Source organism: Gouania willdenowi, chromosome 6, assembly GCF_900634775.1.
Source record: "Gouania willdenowi chromosome 6, fGouWil2.1, whole genome shotgun sequence".
Lineage (NCBI taxonomy): Eukaryota > Metazoa > Chordata > Actinopteri > Blenniiformes > Gobiesocidae > Gouania > Gouania willdenowi.
In genome coordinates, this window is record NC_041049.1 from 55,709,724 (window position 1) to 55,728,591 (window position 18,868).

At 37.9% G+C, this 18,868-nt stretch overlaps 1 protein-coding gene across 20 annotated transcripts in view; it reads right to left on the bottom strand.

Annotated features, from left to right (window-relative positions):
• Window positions 1–18,868, bottom strand: part of ppfibp2b (PPFIA binding protein 2b) — a 103,176-nt gene that overhangs the window by 23,375 nt on the left and 60,933 nt on the right. For 10 of the 20 annotated variants that reach the window (XM_028451038.1, XM_028451028.1, XM_028451035.1 and 7 more), the window contains 12 exons: window positions 14,821–14,985; window positions 8,042–8,269; window positions 7,249–7,341; window positions 3,603–3,714; window positions 3,389–3,421; window positions 1,469–1,530; window positions 1,315–1,390; window positions 851–933; window positions 703–770; window positions 543–608; window positions 399–459; window positions 142–183 (listed from right to left, as the gene is read on the bottom strand). In XM_028451038.1, the coding sequence (XP_028306839.1) occupies window positions 142–183; window positions 399–459; window positions 543–608; window positions 703–770; window positions 851–933; window positions 1,315–1,390; window positions 1,469–1,530; window positions 3,389–3,421; window positions 3,603–3,714; window positions 7,249–7,341; window positions 8,042–8,269; window positions 14,821–14,985 (1,089 nt within the window). Of the gene's footprint in view, window positions 1–141; window positions 184–398; window positions 460–542; window positions 609–702; window positions 771–850; window positions 934–1,314; window positions 1,391–1,468; window positions 1,531–3,388; window positions 3,422–3,602; window positions 3,715–7,248; window positions 7,342–8,041; window positions 8,270–14,820; window positions 14,986–15,041; window positions 15,230–18,868 lie in introns of those variants that run through there. The other 10 variants (XM_028451032.1, XM_028451041.1, XM_028451046.1 and 7 more) reach the window with 8 other exon arrangements.

The following is an 18,868-nucleotide window of genomic DNA, read 5'->3' on the forward strand; positions in this document are numbered from 1 at the left end:
TAAAAGTTTATGACAAAAAAACACATTGTTCAGATAATCAATGTGCTGTAAAAATAATAGTAAGCCTCCCACTAAAATCTGTTCAGTGTATAATAGTGTAATGGTGAGTTCAGGGTGAAATATCAGGTCACACATCAGTACCTCTACATCTGATTCACTGTGAACAGGCAGGAACTCTACTGCCTACAGCCAACAGACACAGGAGAGATGAAACAACATGAGCAAAGCAGCAGGTTAGCCATCACACAGAAAAAAACAATAATGATTAGTTACACAGGATACCATTAGTGGTTTTAATAAAGTATTGAATAGGTAAATGGAAGAGTTCAGAATGGATAGATCGTTTTAAAGATTAGTGTTGTTTTAGTTGTGTTTTGAAGCATCCAATAGGAACGCACCTTTTGTAGAGAACCACTCTGCAGCTCCTCAAGACTGCTGGAGAGCATTCTGCGCGGATGCCTGAGAACACGCAAGTTCACAGCTTTATCTGCACAACATTGACCGAGATGTATTTGTTTTTCAAATCTGCCATTTGCGCTCACCACGATCCGTTCAGGAAAAACGTGTCCGTCGTAGACATCAGTGACATGCCAGGAGACGTTTGGAAGCTAATTTACGGCACAAGGAATTCATGAGAAGTTAGCATGTCTCTCTTTGCATGTACTTCACTTCAGTGTTACATTTGTGCTTTGTTTTTTTTACCTGTTGTCCAGGTCTCTTTGGTACGGAGATGAGGACAGCATTAGAGGTGAGGATCCTCTGGATGAAAACTAAGCAACAACAAAAACATGTGAAACCTGAAATATTCCCAGTGGAACATCCCGTGGTTTAAAAAAAAAAAAGTCCTCACCTCTGATCTGACAATGTCAGAGTGAGCTTTGTGTGTGATGGCTCTGAGTTTTACACTGCCACTCAGCTCCTCCTCACTGCTCCCTGGTTAACATAAAGCACAGTCAATTCAAAAAAAATAAAAAGTAAAAAAAATAATTTTGTGGCTAAAACACTGATGACCTTGCGCTGCTTCTTTATATGTCTGACTTGTGACATGCTGTTTAGCTCTCATTGATAGAACTGAGAGCACATGAAGCATGTACTACCATCAACCTTGTTGGTTTTATCTTTGTCTCTACGCTTTTTCAGCTTTCTTGTGTCATCTCATTGATCACATTCCTGAGATTTCAGGTTAGAAGACACTGCATGGGCCCAGCCCATGATTACTTACGTTTATGTTGAACCTGATTACAACACAATGTGAGTATTTTTAAGTACACCTTAAAATTGATTACACCCTCAGTTTATTCATATGATATTTACCCTGTGTGAGAGCCATAATCTCCTTTATCTTTCGGCATTTGCCAAGCAAAATGGTCAACTCCTCGATTCGACGATCCTTTAAACATAAAATCACAGTCATCAAAGTAAAAAAAAAAAAGAAGGGATCTTTTTAGTAAAATGTATTTTTTTATACCTTTTCATCACATGACGCCAACAGGGACTCCATACCCACCTTCAGCCTCTGGTATTCCTGATCTATCAGACAAAAACAGAGCAAACTAAAACCAACCTCTTCATTAACTCTGACGAGTAGTTGAAGCGAGACTAGCAGCGAAAAGACAGGCATGCTAACAGCCATAGCAAACACACACTGACAGCATAACAGACCACACACACACACCATCACCTGAGACAAACATTTAAAGATGGTTCATAATTCACTATAATAATTGTCCGTTAGAAGTAGGAAAGCTAAATGTGTAAAAGCTGTTCATCTTTTTGTTTTTTTAATGTCTGACATGCAGCCTCAAATATCTCATTTATGTCGAATCAAAGCTTCCAACAGACGGTTTCATGTCAATGCCTAAAAACTGTCCACTATTTGAAGTGTTAAAGTTCAGAGAATGTTGGATTTAGTTTGCGACAATTTATTTTTCTGATCCTCACACAACTAAGAAAATGTCTAGTTTTTAAACTTTTTTATCTGCTGCTAATCTGAAGATAGCCTTCGGCAATGACCTTTTTACATCAGCTTGGAATCCTGAATTCAACTTTAAAAAGGATTTGGAAAACGTCTTGCTAGCTGGAAAACAGAATTATATGGCTTTTTTTAAAAAAAAATTTTTAAAGGGAGTTCATATTTCTGCTTTAAATGTTGCTGACAGTTGTGCAAGAATCCAAAGTGTTAACTAAAGCAGCAGCTTTTACGATACTTAAGAGCACTGGTTGAGAAGGATTAGAGAGAAAGAAGAATATAGAGTGTGTATGTCCATGCCTGAAGCAGAATGTATCTTTATCTTAAACAGGCAGACTGGTTTAGTAATGGGTAGCAGTGGCTTTTCCTATTATGTCGACCTCCTGGTGTATTAACGTTAATGACTGAAATGTCATATGATGTAAATTGATGCACAGGCTTACTGTAGTTTGTATGGTGCACACTGGTGCTGCAACTATTGAATAACTTAGTCATTGAGTATTATATTTCTTACCTCATCAATGAACAGAATAATTGGATAAAATATACTTGGTAACACTATTTGAAATTTTAAATATAAGGCTGACATCACACTGTCATTACATGTCATTAGCATGAATAAGGTGTCATGAAGTCTGTCAATAAGTGTTGTTTGCTAAATTATGACACCTTTGGAGCTATGTTGGCATTTTTTGGGTTAAGTGGAAGAACCTAGTGGAGTTAGGTAGGGTTAGGGGTTAGAGGGAGAAAGTGTTCATGAGGATTTTATTCTAGGGGCCTGTCTCTGGCAAGGTTAGGTAGGGAGAGAGAGACACCTTATTCATGCTAATGACAGGTGTCATGTCATAATAATGACAGCGTAACGTCAGCCTTATCTATACAACTTCAAGTAACGTGTTACAATGTACTTTTGCCTAAATAAAGCTTAATCTTAAATATACAACAAAAAATAAGATGATCCACTTAATAATACAGATTAATTTGTTTATTTTTAAAGAGAAAAACACATTGATTTATTTCATATGTATTAAGGTAGAAAAAGAAGAATAAATTGCATATTTGCTGGAGAAAAAAATCCACTAAATCTGGTGTCAACCTCAGATGATAAATGCAGGCATTAAAAAAACTATTAAATTACGAGGCTTTGAGGCAGAGAAAATTCATGTTTTTTTTTTTGTTGTAATCAAGGTATTCCAAGACCTTGAGGAATTGTTGCAGCCCTGACGGATGCACACGCACAAGCACACGCACATATACACACACATTGAAGGTCTAATTTGAAGCAAGACCCCCACCAGAACATCACCAGCCATTGAAGAGAAAGCCTGGTCAAGCATTCAAGATGTTCACTGATGTGACAATACATAAGTGGAGAGACTAGTCTGAAATGAATTCTAAAGCAAGCACACCATGCCTTACATTTGTTAATCAGCTGCTTGATATACACCTCCTCTACAGCAGAGGGCAGGAGAGAGTCAAACAATCCAAGTACACAGCAGAGGAGAACGACACGTTGGTTAGATGTTACAGCAGTGAGAGTTGGAAAAAACATCCATAGCATTTAATCATTTACTACTGCACTGATGAATGTGTGTATCCACTGTGATTGGTTGGACTGTCAGCCTTACTGTACCTCTCTCTGCGTTGTCACTATCGGTTCCGCCTCTCGTCAGCAGCTGAGTCTGCAGGCATTCGATCTCAGCATCTTTGGAGGCCAAAAGGTGCTGCAGCTCTGAGATTTCTGCCTGTGGGGAAAGTGATTCATCTGCTGAGTTCAAGGCAAACAAAGAACTTTCTTTATTCTCATGAAAATAGCATGATTTGAATTTGACATGAGCGATTTTATCACAGTGGGGGCCACAGAAAATTTAATTGCCTGATATGAGGAGCACATTGCTAAAGTACATGAGAGCATTTGGAATATTGACCAAGCATTTTCCAACCAAAGAGTCATTTTGCAAATTTTTTGTCATTTTGTGTCATTTTATTTCCTTTTGTTGTTGTTTTGTGGATTTTTGGAGTCATTTCACGTCTTTGTTTTGGGGCTAAGCTGACAGCAGCATGTGGGTTGCCCCTTTCCGATTTAAAGGAAACAACTGATGTAGTAGTGAATGCAGCACAGATTTCATTGAGAAATTACACTAAACAAAAATATAAACGCAACACTTGTTTTTGCTCCCATTTTTCATGAGCTGAACTCAAAGATCTAAAACATTTTCTATACACACAAAAGACCTATTTCACAATATGTGAGAGAAATGGGTCTTTACTGTGTGTATAGAAACAGTGTTACGTTTATATTTTTGTTCAGTGTATGTGTAAAGGTTGCTTTCAATGACACTTCATCACACACAATAACTTGGCTCATGTAGCCAAATGTGGACATGTTGAACTAAACTGAACTGCTTGAATGCCAGGTTGCAACTGTTGCGTGCAACGCTTATAGCTGTAAGTAGAAGTAATAAAGTAATTGTGCTTTATGGCAGTGGGTTATCAGCAGGTCATCCATCAACCACCGCAATGTTTTACGTCTTCGTCTTCCAAGTGTTTTAATGCAGTGGTTCTTAACTGGGCTCACCCTGCGACCCAATTTTGCCACCGTCATTAAATCGCGACCCACTTTTTTTTTTTGGGAAGAATTCAACCAACCAAATTTAATCTTATTAATCCATATAATGTTTTTTTTTTAAAACATAAATCTATATATTTGCCTTTGCAACAAGCATTTCACAACTGGCCTGTCAAAAGAAAAGTTTCTTTCAAAATAAAAGACAAGTCCAACCCAACATGAGAGACATTAAGCATTTATTTATTTTTGACCAGCTGTCCGCGACCCACTTTTGGTTCCCGACCCACCAGTTGAGAATCACTGTTTTAATGAAAGGATGGAGTGGTTTAACCTGAATATATTATATTACATCATAATTACAACAAAAATGACCTCATCATGAGACGAGTACTGTGATACAAAATCTTGTGCTTGAGCTCATCTTTCACCAACATTTTTCTTGACTGATTAGATCCCCGACCACCATGAGTTCAAAGGGTAAATAGGTCCATTTTTGGCCCCAGCTCTATATTGTCTGACCAAACGATACGCGCCCTCTGAAAACTTGATCAAAGTGAAAATGACAAGGCTTCCACACAAAAGGCGCAGAGGCAACAGCTGCCGACGATGGGCGTCAGAAAACAGGTGCGTGCATGTTTACAGTGGCACGCTGAAAATACAGACTTAAAACGTGCAGCTGTTTACTAATGGGATCTAATAGGTCACAGGGAGCTGCAATAGGAGCCAACAGGGGGGTAAGAATTGGTAAAACTTATATTTTCAAAAGAAGACATAGTTAAAACCATGCTTCATAATCTGATACTTCTGTTGCAATTTATGTTTTTTCTTTGTCAGTGCGTAGCACTTTCTCTGCCATTCTACATGCAAAATATCAATTGCCTCAAGAGTGACACTTGATACTCTTAATATATTCTTAAATATGGGAATCATTAATAAATCATTGATCTGTGCAATGACATTTTGCAAGATTCTAGTAATGCATTTTGTATCAAATAAGGATTTTCTTTGAATTTGGGTGACCACTGTTTAGTGTTGACTATAAAGGTGGGACGATACAATACGTAATACCGCAGTAACGGTAGAATATCTTTGAAATGTAAAAAAAAAGACACCAAAAAATGCTGTTGGAAAAATAACTATGCTTTTATTTGACTAACTCTCTGGATACCGACATATGACTGTTGAAGATACGTTGAACAGAAAAGAAAAAAAATGGAAAAAGGGCAATAACTGTGGAAAAAAATACTTGCGCACTTCTCATTTTTGAACTCCATTGATGTATTGATACTCTGAAGCCACACTCCAATTTTGGTTATTGTATCTTAAACGGTTTCTGAGAAAAGCTGTCCCTTTTAACTCGGACGGACAGACGGACGCACGTTCAAACCTATGTCGCCCTTTACACTTTGTGATTGATAAAAATCTTTATAATCTGTAGATAGTAGTTGGAAATGACAGCCTAAAAGAACATAGTAGGAAAAAAGTCAAATGAAAATTGGTGTTTGGAATGAGACAGTGAAAAGGGTGAAGCATCAAGCACCATTACAGCATTGTGAAGAACAGTGAGGAGAGGATGAAGAGGGGAAGGGTCAACATTAGGGGAGGCGATGGCTGTAATGACAGGAAAAAAGAGAGAGAGGAAGGATGGAGAGGAGGCAGAGGCACCTGTGCGCTGCGCCAGCGCTCTTCCCACTGCTGCTTCTCCAGCTGTGTGTGCTCCACAGTCAGTTTGAGGCTGGACAGCTGTGTCATGAGCGACTGGTAACACACATGGAGAGAGTAGGAGATGGAGAGCTAGAGAGGAAGAGGATAATGACAGGAAGGGGGATTTCCAGAAGTGGGGTAGAAAAGGGAGAGCGGAAAAAAAGTGAAGAAAGCAAGTCACAGGGAGGGGTTAGAAGAAAGTGAAGGAGGAAGGAAGCAACGGCAGATTAAACTCATTCAAACCAAACAATGTGTTAGAAGAGAGAATGCCATTAGTGAATAGCAAAGTCAAAGCCGTTCCAGGGAAAATTTTCAGCATTTTAATTTCAAACATACGTGAATCAAAAACACTGAACGCAAGAATGATTAGTGGAAAACAGTTAACTGTGAATTTAATATTATGTCTAATGATGAGTTTATTCAATGTATAAATTTAATATATACACTGATTTAAAAATAAAAAATGGGGTAGGAAAGCATTTCACACAAATAAACTGTGTGGGGGACAGAAGAAAGTATTCAAAAATTAATAAAAAAAAAAAAAACATTTTCAAAAAAACCTACTTAAAGACAATGACATAGCTTTTCATATGAAAACTATCAAAGCTGTAAGTTGATGTGGTGGTTGCTCACTTGGCTTTTTTCCAAAATTACAATCTTGCCTTTTCAATGTAAGCTGAAAAAGAGGCGTTTCCTTATTTTCTCGCTAATATAACAGTGTAAAAGCTGATATTTTTTTTCCTCTCAAATTTTGAGCTCTTTCCAGGTATGGAATGGATTACATGTTTCAGTGTTTTCTTTTGACATAACAAAATTGAAATAATCTCTTCATGAGCTTTTCTTTGGTCATGAGTTACAATATTGTGTTGTAAAACATCTGATTCAATAAGACTTACAATCTAACCATGCAGATGCATTTGTTTCCTTTTCCCCACTCACAATATGTGATGTATGTTTGTTTGAAAGCGGTTTAGTTTGGGTGTAATGTAATGTTCTGATCAAATACCTTGGTAGCTCCCAGTTTTCTCTCATATTTGTCCTTCTCTCCCTGCAGCGCCTCCACTTTGCTCTGCAACTTCTTCACCTCTTGTAGCAAATCCTGCAAGAAAAACCAACAAGTATCCAATGAACTTGCGTCAATCTCATTGTTAAATATCAACACGTTTTGCAAGACGGTTGTTTTCTACATGCCAACATAGGGAAATTCAAACATTCAGTGCGGTTATAAAAAGGTCTTCTGGGCCAGTGGTTAATATGAAAAACCCGGTCCTCCTGAAACAGACACCACAGCATGCAGTTATTGACAACCAAAGAATGGATAAACCCCCCCCCCAACAGGACCAACAGCCCCCCAGGCTGCACATTTTCCAGTTGCGCTTTGCCACCGTCTGACAAAAACCTTTAAGGGCCCATCCACCGGGTCAGTGTAGGAGGAATCTAGGAGATGTAAACTTGGTTAGTAAAGGGGACCCAAAGTCATGCGGGAAACCCACATATGAAATACAAACAATACTGATGGAAAACTATAGTCTCAGCAACAACAAAAAACAACTTAAACACTCTAAATTTGGAAAACCCTTCTCCAGCAAAGAAGAACCCTGCAGTACACACACACAAACACACACACACACGCACACGCACACAGATCCACTACAACAACCAATGTTAGCTTGATTCTGTGGAAAAATGTCCAAATACCAGTGTTGTGTGGACAGGTTAAAAGAGGAGGACAGAGCAGGAGATGAAATGATGGGGGGGGGGGGAGGGGAAGGAGGAGTTCATCCATCAAGTCTCCCTACGTGAACGCTCTGTCCTCCATTGTGAGTCCAGTCATCGGAATCAGACAGACTCGGGGCCGAGTCACTTATTCCTAAATGGGGGTGGTGGCCCTGGGCGTGGTCGCCTCTAAACTCCCCCTGCTGGGCCTCCTTCTCCTCCAGGGCCCGTTTCTCCTGGATGCGAGAACTGATTTCCTCCTGAAACCTGCACATCTGCTCCTGGAGCTCACTGATGAGATTTACCACACACTATGAGGAGTAAAAACACAAATAAAAGGTGACAGAGGAGAAAAGGGAAGGGGAAATTAAAGATGGCATGAAAATTTGATAAAGAAAGAAACCATTTTTTTTTCTCCATTCATCACATCTGTCAGTTATATATGTATCAGTGTCATCCACTGGTACAGCTAAAACTCAGAAAACAGAAAAGGCGGACAAGGAAATTCAAATGAACACATAAAAAACAGGAAAATCTCTCCTTCACCTACAGAAGTGAACACAACAACGGTATAGTGTGCTTCTTCTGAAGATGAACACATACGTTCTGATTGAAACGTACATTTATGTCCTCTTCTATAAAATGAGTCATTGTTTGGAAAAGAGGCTGATGCAGTAGTATTTCAAGAACATGTATAATATTGAATTAATGTGATCTTCATATATCTGTAGTAACAACAACAAACTGCCTCACCGCTCTCTCAGTTTTCTGTTTAAACAGAAGGGAAGCGAGCGGCGATGAGTTCAGTCAGGCTTCTCTGAGGTCAGAGAAAAAAGCAGCAGAGTTTGGAAACAAACACCTCCTGTCAGCTAATATAATTGTTGCTTTTATGTTTGGTTATGTTGTTTGCGGGTCAGTTGCAGCGAATAAAGTAACCTCAGTTGTCCATTTTAGCAACCTACCTACCTAATATTCAGGCACAAAGAAATGGTTAAAATGCAGTGATGACTTATGATCAACTTAACTGGCTACAGCCTAAGAAAAAATGACAGTATCACTGGTTTTTAAATGTATTCATTTTACCTTACTGCCATATTTGAAATGTTTTTTTCTGTCCAATTCTCCTTAACTTATCCATTAACTTTTACTGTTCCTCCATCCGTAAAGAGGTTGGGTCCTTCTGTTTTAAAGTGACCTCAGACTGGAACCATCACTGAGGTCACTTACCAGTACCTTAGGCTCCTTTAGAACTTCCTTAAAAACTGATTGTCAATGTTTTTAATGACAAATCTTTCGTTTTAGCTGCGCGTTATATACAGTAGCTATGTATATATAGCTATGTATACGTATATCGTATATGTTATATATGTATGCCTATTAGAGCAGAACGATTAATTGCATTTGCGATATTATAGCGATATAAACAATGTTCTTATCGCAAAGGCTGCAATTTTTTATTATTATTATTTTATCCTGTCTTGTACTGTCCTGTTAAGTTCAGAGAGTGTTTAAGAAGTGCAGTCCACATGTTTACACGTTTCATGAAATGTGAAGTTAGTTGCTGTAGATATGTTGAAAAGGTAAAGCCACAGATTTGTTTGCTTTATTGTTGTAATCTGTGCTTTAAAATGTATATTTTATATTTATGTAAAATTTAAATACATCTTAAATTGTTTATTATGAAACAGATTGATTTATTGCTTGTGTTCAGTGAAAAATACATGACAAGAGACCCTTGAAAAAATAATTGCATATTAAATCACAATCACAATATTGAAAAAATTCGCAATTAGATTTTCTAAAATCGTTCAGCCCCAATGCCTATGAGTGTAAACTTATGCTTATGTATGTGTATTGCCGTGAATGTATATATGTGCATGTATGTATATACAGTGAGTAACATAAGTATTTTAACACCCAGCAATTTTGCAATTTCAAGTTCTCCCACTTAGAAATTATCGAGGGGTCTGAAATTTACATCATACAGTAGGTGCATTTCCACTGAGAGAGATTTAAAAAAAAAAATCACATTGCATGATTTTTAAATAATGATATTGTAATTTATTGCTGCACACAATTATTTGAACAGCTGCCAATCAGCAAGAATTTGGCTCTCAAAGACCTGTTTCCCTGCCTTTAAAAAGTCCACCTGTACTCCACTTATTAATCTAAATCACTATCACCGGTTTGAGCCCGTTGAAGACACCTGTCCACCCCACAGTCAGTCAGACTCCAACTACTACTATGGGCAAGACCAAAAAGCTGTCAAAAGACACCAGAGACAAAATTGTTGACCTCCACAAGGCTGGAAAGGGCTACGAGGCAATTGTCAAGCAGCTTGGTGAAAAGACATCAACTGTTGGAGCAATTGTTAAAAAAAGGAAGAGGCTAAAGATGACTGTCAGTCTTCCTCGGACTGGGGATCCATGCAAGATCTCACTTTGTGAGGTATCACTGATGATAAGAAAGGTGAGGAATCGGCCCAGAACTACTTTGGAGGAGTTGGTAGGTTAATGTTGGTAGAACACTACACTGTCATGGTTTAAAATCATGCATTGCACGGAAGGTTCCCCTGCTCAAGTCAGCACATGTCTAGACTCGTCTGAAGTTTGCCAATGACCATATGGATGATCCAGAGGATGCATGAGAGAAACCCATGTGGTCAGATGAGACCAAAATAGAACTTTTTGGTCTAAATTCCAAGAACACCATCCTTACTGTGAAGCATGGGGGTGGAAACATCATGCTTTGGGGGTGCTTTTCTGCAAAGGGGACAGGACGACTGCACTGTATTAAGGAGAGGATGAATGGGGCCATGTATTGCTTCTTCCCTTAGTCAGAGCATTGAAGCTGGGTCTTCCAACATGGCAATGACCCAAAGCACAAAGCCAGGATAACCAAGGAGTGGCTCTGTAAGAAGCATATCAAGGTTCTGGAGTGGCCTAGGTAGTCTCCAGACCTAAATCCAATAGAAAAACTTTGGAGGGAGCTGAAATTCTGTGTTGCTCAGCAATAGCCCCGAAACCTGACAGATCTAGAGAAGATCTGTGTGGAGGAGTGGGCCAAAATCCCTGTTGCAGTGTGTGCAACCCTGGTCAAGAACTACAGGAAACGTTTGAATACAAATAAATTATTTAAAAATCAAACAATGTGATCTCCTGATTTTTTTACATTTTTTATTCTGTCTCTCAGTGGACATGCACCTACGATGTAAATTTCAGACCCCTCCATAATTTCTAAGTGGGAGAACTTGCAAAATCGCAGGGTGTTCAAATACTTATGTTCCTTCCTGTATCTGGTTGTATGATGTATGTGGATCTATATACAGTATTGTACACACTTATGTGTAGATCTATGTGTATAAATTTACCCTGAGATGTGGGCTGGTGGGAGATTGTGGGTTGTGAGCAAAATTTTCTTTTTGTCAGTTTTGGTTGTTTTCTGCTTTGTAATTTGCTGTGAAATGTTACATGTTCTTGGTCCTCCACGGAAACGAGATGTTGCATCTCAAGGGGATTTTCATGAATACATTTAAAATTACATTACATTATTATAGGTTTTCACATTTTGTACTAAGGGATTTAATATGGGTCTGTTTTTATATATCTAAATAGAATCTGATTTCAACAGCTAGAAACTATTACATGAAGGATTTCAGAGCTGAAACCAAGTGTAATATTTCCAGGTGTTGGTGGAATTGAAGCCAGGCCCTGTGTGAGCGGTATTGGCATGGTTTTCTGAGGTGAAAGTGTTTGGGCTCCAGGAATGTTTAGAGCAGATGCCTGCCATTCCTCCTGCCAACCCACCGGAGCCTCGCAGCTGTTCCTAACCACACACAGACACACATCCGTATCCTGAGTTTACAGACAGAAACTGCACACCGGTGTCAGTTTGCGTTGTATTGTGACCGAAAAAGGCCAAACACTGCAGGCTGTGAGTTGGAAATGTTGGATATGTGGTAATGTGGGTCTAGCTCGTCTCTACACGCCCTCATGTCAAGGTTACACAGCACCATCATGCACCACAGCGGAGGCTGTACTCACAATGAGATTTAGAGTGGCGGTCTTTGATGGTGATAAAGACATTATTAAAAAAGATTAATAATCAGTACTCACAGTCCTGTAATTGAGTGGCTTTTATGGGTACTTGCACTTTTTTGAGTATTCTGTATTTCTAAATCAGTAATTGTACTTAAGTAAATTTTAAAAGAAGTAAAGTAATTCATTACATTTCTACATCCAACCGTTACTGAGTAAATTATTATTTTAATTTTATTTTAAAATTATCAACAGACATTGTGAAAGTACAAAACAAATCAAATGACCTGACAACAATCAAATGCATCACATCATAACCGACCTACCAGATTAAGCGTAATGCACGGTGCAAAGACAGCCTTGAATGCCGCATATTTTCCAGTTTTAGAGTTCACAAATGTAGCTATACTTAGCCTGATAATTTGTAATATTTTGAAATTTAATTCATTGGTGTTATTTTAAATAACTGTTAAAAATAAACAAGCTTCACTTTTGAAAGAGGAGCATTCTTCAATGTTGGTCACAGTCCAGTAAAGAAGCCCATTGGTTATAAGTTTTAAACAAACATTACTGGATGTTCATCAAGCTGCCCCGTATTTGACCCCTGAACTAAATGAGTTTGACACCCCCGCCCTAAGTTCATTTTTATTTATAGTGTTCATTCACCTTTTTAGGTGAGATAAAACAATAAAAAATGGGGCAAACGGTGACACTCGGGGGAGAAGGAAGTTGCGTGTGGGGAGAATGACGGGGGACAGACTTGGAGGAACACCAAAATACAGCAAGAAATCCATTCAACTCTGACCTAGATAGCAAAATAATAGTAATGTTGCCATCAAAAGCCCAGTCTCAGTGTTGTTTTTGTAGTTTTATAGAAAGAAACAAATGTTGAGGTGTTCCTGAAGCAAAAAAAAAAAAACATTTGCTTCAATGTCACTAATCGGTTTTTTCAGAAAAAGCTGTTTCTCAGCTTTTTGTCACAAACTGGCGATTTGTGTGAAACTTGCCTCTATTCAACTGCTGATTATGGATAAACGAAACAAGCTAGAAACAATTCTTTTTCTGATGAAAGTAGTGAGTTTAATCTGTCAGAATCTGGTTTCAGATGTCAGATTGTCACAGGACAAAATATCTAAAATGCCTGGCACTGAGGGGTTGGCTGCTCTGAAAATGGCTGGCAGTGAATGATTTAACATCGCTTTCTTCCCCCACTGATTCCTTTTTGTTGTCTTCCTTCGTCAATCCCAGTCACGCTCTAAGGTGTGCATGCGTAGAGCGTAGGGCCCCATTTGTTGGAAATGCTGGGTCATGCTTGATCAATCAAAGCAGAGCCCTTGGTGTGGTTTTGATGGCTTCATGCACAAACATCTACAAACATCTTACGCCCACTCAGCATTAGTATCTACTGGTGCCAGTGGGCAACAGCTGGATGTCACAATGAACAAGTCAACACAAACAAAGTAGTGAGGACAGACAAAGACTGCTCAACTGCAGATGGCAGAAAGCATGTTGCTGTGCTCACTGCACACCTATCCTAGCCTTTTTTAGCTTCACTCAAGCTGTTTTTGTTGTTGCTTATTTTTCTCCATTGTGTTGATTAGCGATGGTCTATTTGTGAAGATGTAGATTGTTTGTTTAATGAAATATTAACAATTAATTGTATTAGTAGTTGTACTAAAAAAGCAAAATCTGTAGTGATTAAAGGGGTAGGATTAAATGTGTTTACACTTCTTCCTACTCCTTTTCGAAACATGTAAATGGAGAAGTGTAAGTGTTGGTGGATAAAATCAATGGTGTATTTCTGCTGTTGTAATTTATCATTTTTCTTCTTTTTTTTTTAACTATAGTTCTTTTATCATTTTACATGTTTGAAATAAAGACATCAATCAATCAAAAATCCTTTACTGAACAAAAGCAGCTACCTTCATCTGTTTTACACAGTAAAAATGAAAATGTGTGACATACTTTGGGTTCACTTTGTTGATTATTGACTACCTGAGTAATGTGAATTTTACCAATGAGATATTAACACAACATTTTGAGCATCAGTGAACAAAAAGCACATTTTTTTTTGCCTTCGACTGAAGACACGTTTCTGATAAGAAAGTTGTATAGTCATAAGTTTATTTTAGCTTGAGTTTGTGCAGTGTTGCTAAACACGTATTATATTTTCATTGCGTTAAATGGGACAATGAATAAAAGGCAAGAGAGTTTAAACCAACTAAACTAAAAACCAATAATTGATTAATATTCTACAATAACATCAGTCAAGCAGACTTTAAGAGATACAAATGGTTAGTTTTGAAAAGCAAACGTACGTAGCACTAGAGCCATAAGGTTTCATACTTTACTAATGGAAAACCTTTTAGTACATTGACATTTGGCACATTTTGAAATGAGAGCACACAATAATTGAGTTTTATTAACAACAATGTTCTACTTAAACATGGATAATCATCCAGCTAATCTAGATGTTTTGACAAAATGCCAATACAAACCCAGAAATACTTTAAATTGAGGTACACAAATAGCCCTGAATGGACTTTGTCATGTTGATTTGGCCTATTGACCTATTTATTACACCAGCTATGTGATGTATGACCGCCCTGACCCCCCCACCCCCCACACTTCCCCCCCACCCCAGCCACAGAATGTTTGTCAGTCGTCAAGGATTAATGTTCATTTAATTAGCATCACATTTCAACATATTTTTTCTCAGTGGGAAGTAGCTGCAGCAGTGATACTGAGACTTCTTTTTCAATGAAGTGATCAGTTCTGACGAAGGAAACAAAACCTAGACGTGTCCACACACAAGCTTTACGTACCTCAGCTTTGTTCTGTTGTCTGTCCGTGGGATCCTTCACATGGTTGTTAGCGTTTGCCTCCTCCATGCTGACCAGCTTTAGTTTGAGGAAGGATACCTCGTCAGTCAGATCCAGCTTCTGGGTCTCCAGAGAAGTTCTGCTCATCAGCTCCTGGGAAACACAAACCTAGTTTACATCTTTAGAAAGCCTGGACACCTCACACTCACTCAGAGTAAACATACACCGATGATCATCGCTTTGGAGAAAAAGCATGTTGGCCCGATCACAACTAAGTTCTTCCCACACTGACAGACCCAGCAGGCCAGGGGGGCCCAGACCCCATAAAGCTAAATATACACACTAACACACACATACAGAGGCGTGCTGGGGACTCTATTAATACAACTCTGTGCTTCTTTGGTATGAGAGGGAGAAAAGAAAAGAAGGCAAGTCTTCTTCTCTGACGCACATTAAACACTCATCGCTTTACCAATCCTCAGTGACTTTCACTTCCTCATTTTGAATAATTCTTCCTCTTTTCAAAACCAAAATAGTTTCTGAACTGCACATTTTTTACATCTGTCTGTAATGGTAAATTTGCTTAATTATCCTTTTTTATTTGAGTATTTCAATTTTAAAACCGCAACTAAACCTGGGGTCACCAACCCAGTGACCGTGGGCACCAGGTTGCCCACATGGACCATATGAGGGGCCCTCAGGAGCTCTAGTCACCAAATAGCTCCATCTAAAATCTGATTTACAGGATTCAAACTACATATGAGAGATGTAGTTAGTACTGAGTAAAGTTAAATACTGCTAATAAAGTTTTGGTATTAAATTAACCATCTTTAAATGTTTATTTTTGCTGAAGCATCGTGACAAGTGTTGCAGATCTAGTGTATGGCCAGTGGTATGTTGTACATAATATGATATATATGAAATATTTTTTTAAACTCAAGGTAAATTTTCTATATAATGTATGAAAATGAAAGAATTGCATAAATTAGGAGAAATAGTGTTGCATGTTGAAAACTCAGCATTTCCTACATTTTTAAGTTACTGTTAGTCTTTCTTATTATCTTACCTTCTATTTAAAGTGAAACCGTGAAAATGTAAAATTTAAGAAGTGCTTTTCTTACTATACAGTACCTATGAAGTAGCTCACAGTTTCAGAAAAGTTGGTGACCCCTGAACTAAATCAACATTATTATTATTAATGGTGCAACGTTTGTGTGTGTGTGTGCTTGTGGAAGTCGGATGAATTGTTCAGTTATTGATTAAAGCTGCATAAGACCCCATTGTTTGAAAAGTAACTAAAACCCAAACCAATTTTTTTGTGCTGAGAACAAATGTATTTGGGTACAAAGTAAACCTCGAGTTTTAGTTTCACTTCTGGAAGGTGATGCCTGAATGCAGCGCTGTTAAAATGGCGGCCTGCGGGCCATATGCGGCCCAACATTAAGTGAAGAGTGGCCCAGCCCGCAGTACTGAAAAAAAATGCTGAGAAAACCACGTACACAAATTTACACAATTTTTTTTCACAGTAACTAAAGATTAAAATTGATGAAGGTCAGTGTGATCCGGGCAGAATCGTATCACAACAATATTGCCACAACTGACTGTGCACTATTATACCCATGCACTTTTATACTGATGAACTTTTTATTTTGAAGTATCTTTGGGAGGGGCATGTGCAATTTCATTGTACTTAAGTAATGACAATAAAATGATTCTATTCTAAAGGAAGCTGTGTTAATTACAACATGGATACAACCACATTTTACATTATTTACATCTACCTATAAAAGCAAGGGAGGTCTGTGTGTGTGTGGATGTGTGTGTGTGGAGCAAATATCTCCCCGACACGGTGCGAGTTCGACCTGAAACTCGGTCGACGGGTTCCAAATACCCCGAGTGTGTGTATCTGTTATTTTGGAGTAATTTGGTCATTTCAAAATGTTTATTTTAATTTTATTTCACTGCTGGACGGCCCCGAAATGAAACCTATTCAGTTTTTGACCACAGGGTGTGAGGGGGCGCTAGCGCACCATCTGTTGAGAGACGACTTCCGGCATCCGTCTTGGCAAAACAGATGAACTGTGAATCAACTGCTAATCATCCACGTTCCAAATACCCCGAGTGTGTGCATCTGTTATTTTGGAGTAATTTGGTGAAGCATAACGGTCAAAACATTAATTTTATATTTACGGCTCCCTCGGTAACAGCGCGCAACTTCCGGTTCTGGGTTCATGACGTCACCATGTCGCAGGTTGTTTGGGTTAAAAAAAAAAAAAAAAAGGTCAATATTAAAAACGTTTTTGTACCGCAAAAAGTCATTAAAGTTAATATTTCATGGTTATTTAATATTATTCCCATGATTCCAAACTTCCTTTAAATCTCCGGTCACGGACTTCACTTCCTCTTTCGTCTCATGACTGTGAGCAGTGGCTGTGCTGATGGACAAAAAACTATACAAAAAATGCACAAAAAGACAAATAAAACAATGCTGACTTCAAAAACACACATTACAGAAAAATACAACAAAAATATGAAAATGGCTCAAAACACACAAAACTAAATATTTATACAAAAAATACGCAAGATGACTCCTGAATCACACTACAATGGCAACAAAAACAATATTTATACAAAAAATGCACAAAAACACAACAGAAAGATACAAAAATACACATGACTCCAAAAAACATACATTACAGAAAAATACACCAAACAAAAAAAATATAAAAGTGAGTAAAAAAACAAACAACAAACACATTTATCATGCACATGTCCCATAGAATTAAACCAGGAAAATTCCACCCACATTTTGCACCCGCAATTATACCCCTTATGCTCCCACATGAATGCATACTTCCGACGGGCACTGTACTAGTTTTTTTAAAGAAAGAAAAAAAAAAAAAAGAAAAGGTGTTTTTAAAGTATTTTTTAAAGCATCGGTAACACTTTACAATAAGGGTCCCTTAATTAATGTTAGTTATTGCATTATTAAGCATTAATTAACAGTGTATTAATTAGTGCACTAATAAGCTGTGTAAGAGTCCCTCATAAACATTACAGTTAACCATCAGTAATTGTTGGTGGCTTTTGTTGGGTTAAAATGTGACATAACATCTTATTTAATGAACACTATAAGTAAATGATTACTAGAGAAGTTATTACGTTTAATCAATGTATTTTAAGTATGCATACATAAGGATAAATAATTACATTATGTACGTTTTATTAATGCTTAATGATGTTTTAATTAACTTTGTGCAGTAAACATTAATTAACGGTTTATTATGCATTAACTGATATGTTCATTTATATTAGGTAATATATTATAATGATTAATAAGTTATTATTAAACTGTTAATTAATGCTTTAAAATGTATTAACTAAAATAATTAAGTTAAGGGACCCTTATTGTAAAGTGTTACCAAAGCATCTTTAAACCAGAGGAAGTTTTCCAATTCCAAGAGCAGGAGGTTTTAACAAATCAGTCAATATTTCAGTCTACTGTACCCTTCTGCTAATGTATGAATGTCATTACAAACTATTACTGCTCGTATCATCTGAGGAAGTCTTCATCTATTCGTCCTCTGCAGTGGTTTGTGTGTCACAACGAATATGATGTGACCTTAATGGAGCGCAGCACATCATAAACACAAATCCAGGCCCACAGTCACACTTGCAGCTCACTGAGGCTCAACTTTGGCATGTGGTTGCTTGGAGCCAAATCAGTACATTAGGGTGCTGATGACACAGTGTGCGTCACAATTCATTGTCACACTGTTCACTGTAGAGCAGAAAGTATAGCTGACAATACACACGTTCGTATTGTTTCCAGACACAATTTATACAATCACATCCCAAAGAAAATATCTATAAAATGGAAATCTGAACATCAGCCAAAATTTTCTGGGGTCCAGCCCTGGCCTTTTATGAGCTAAGTTCTCCCCTCTTGCATCCTGTCCCACTTTTCCTCCAAAAACAAATGGTTAACATGTGTGCTATAATAAAAAAAAAAAACACATATTGCACCATTATGTCATGTTAATGTATGTAA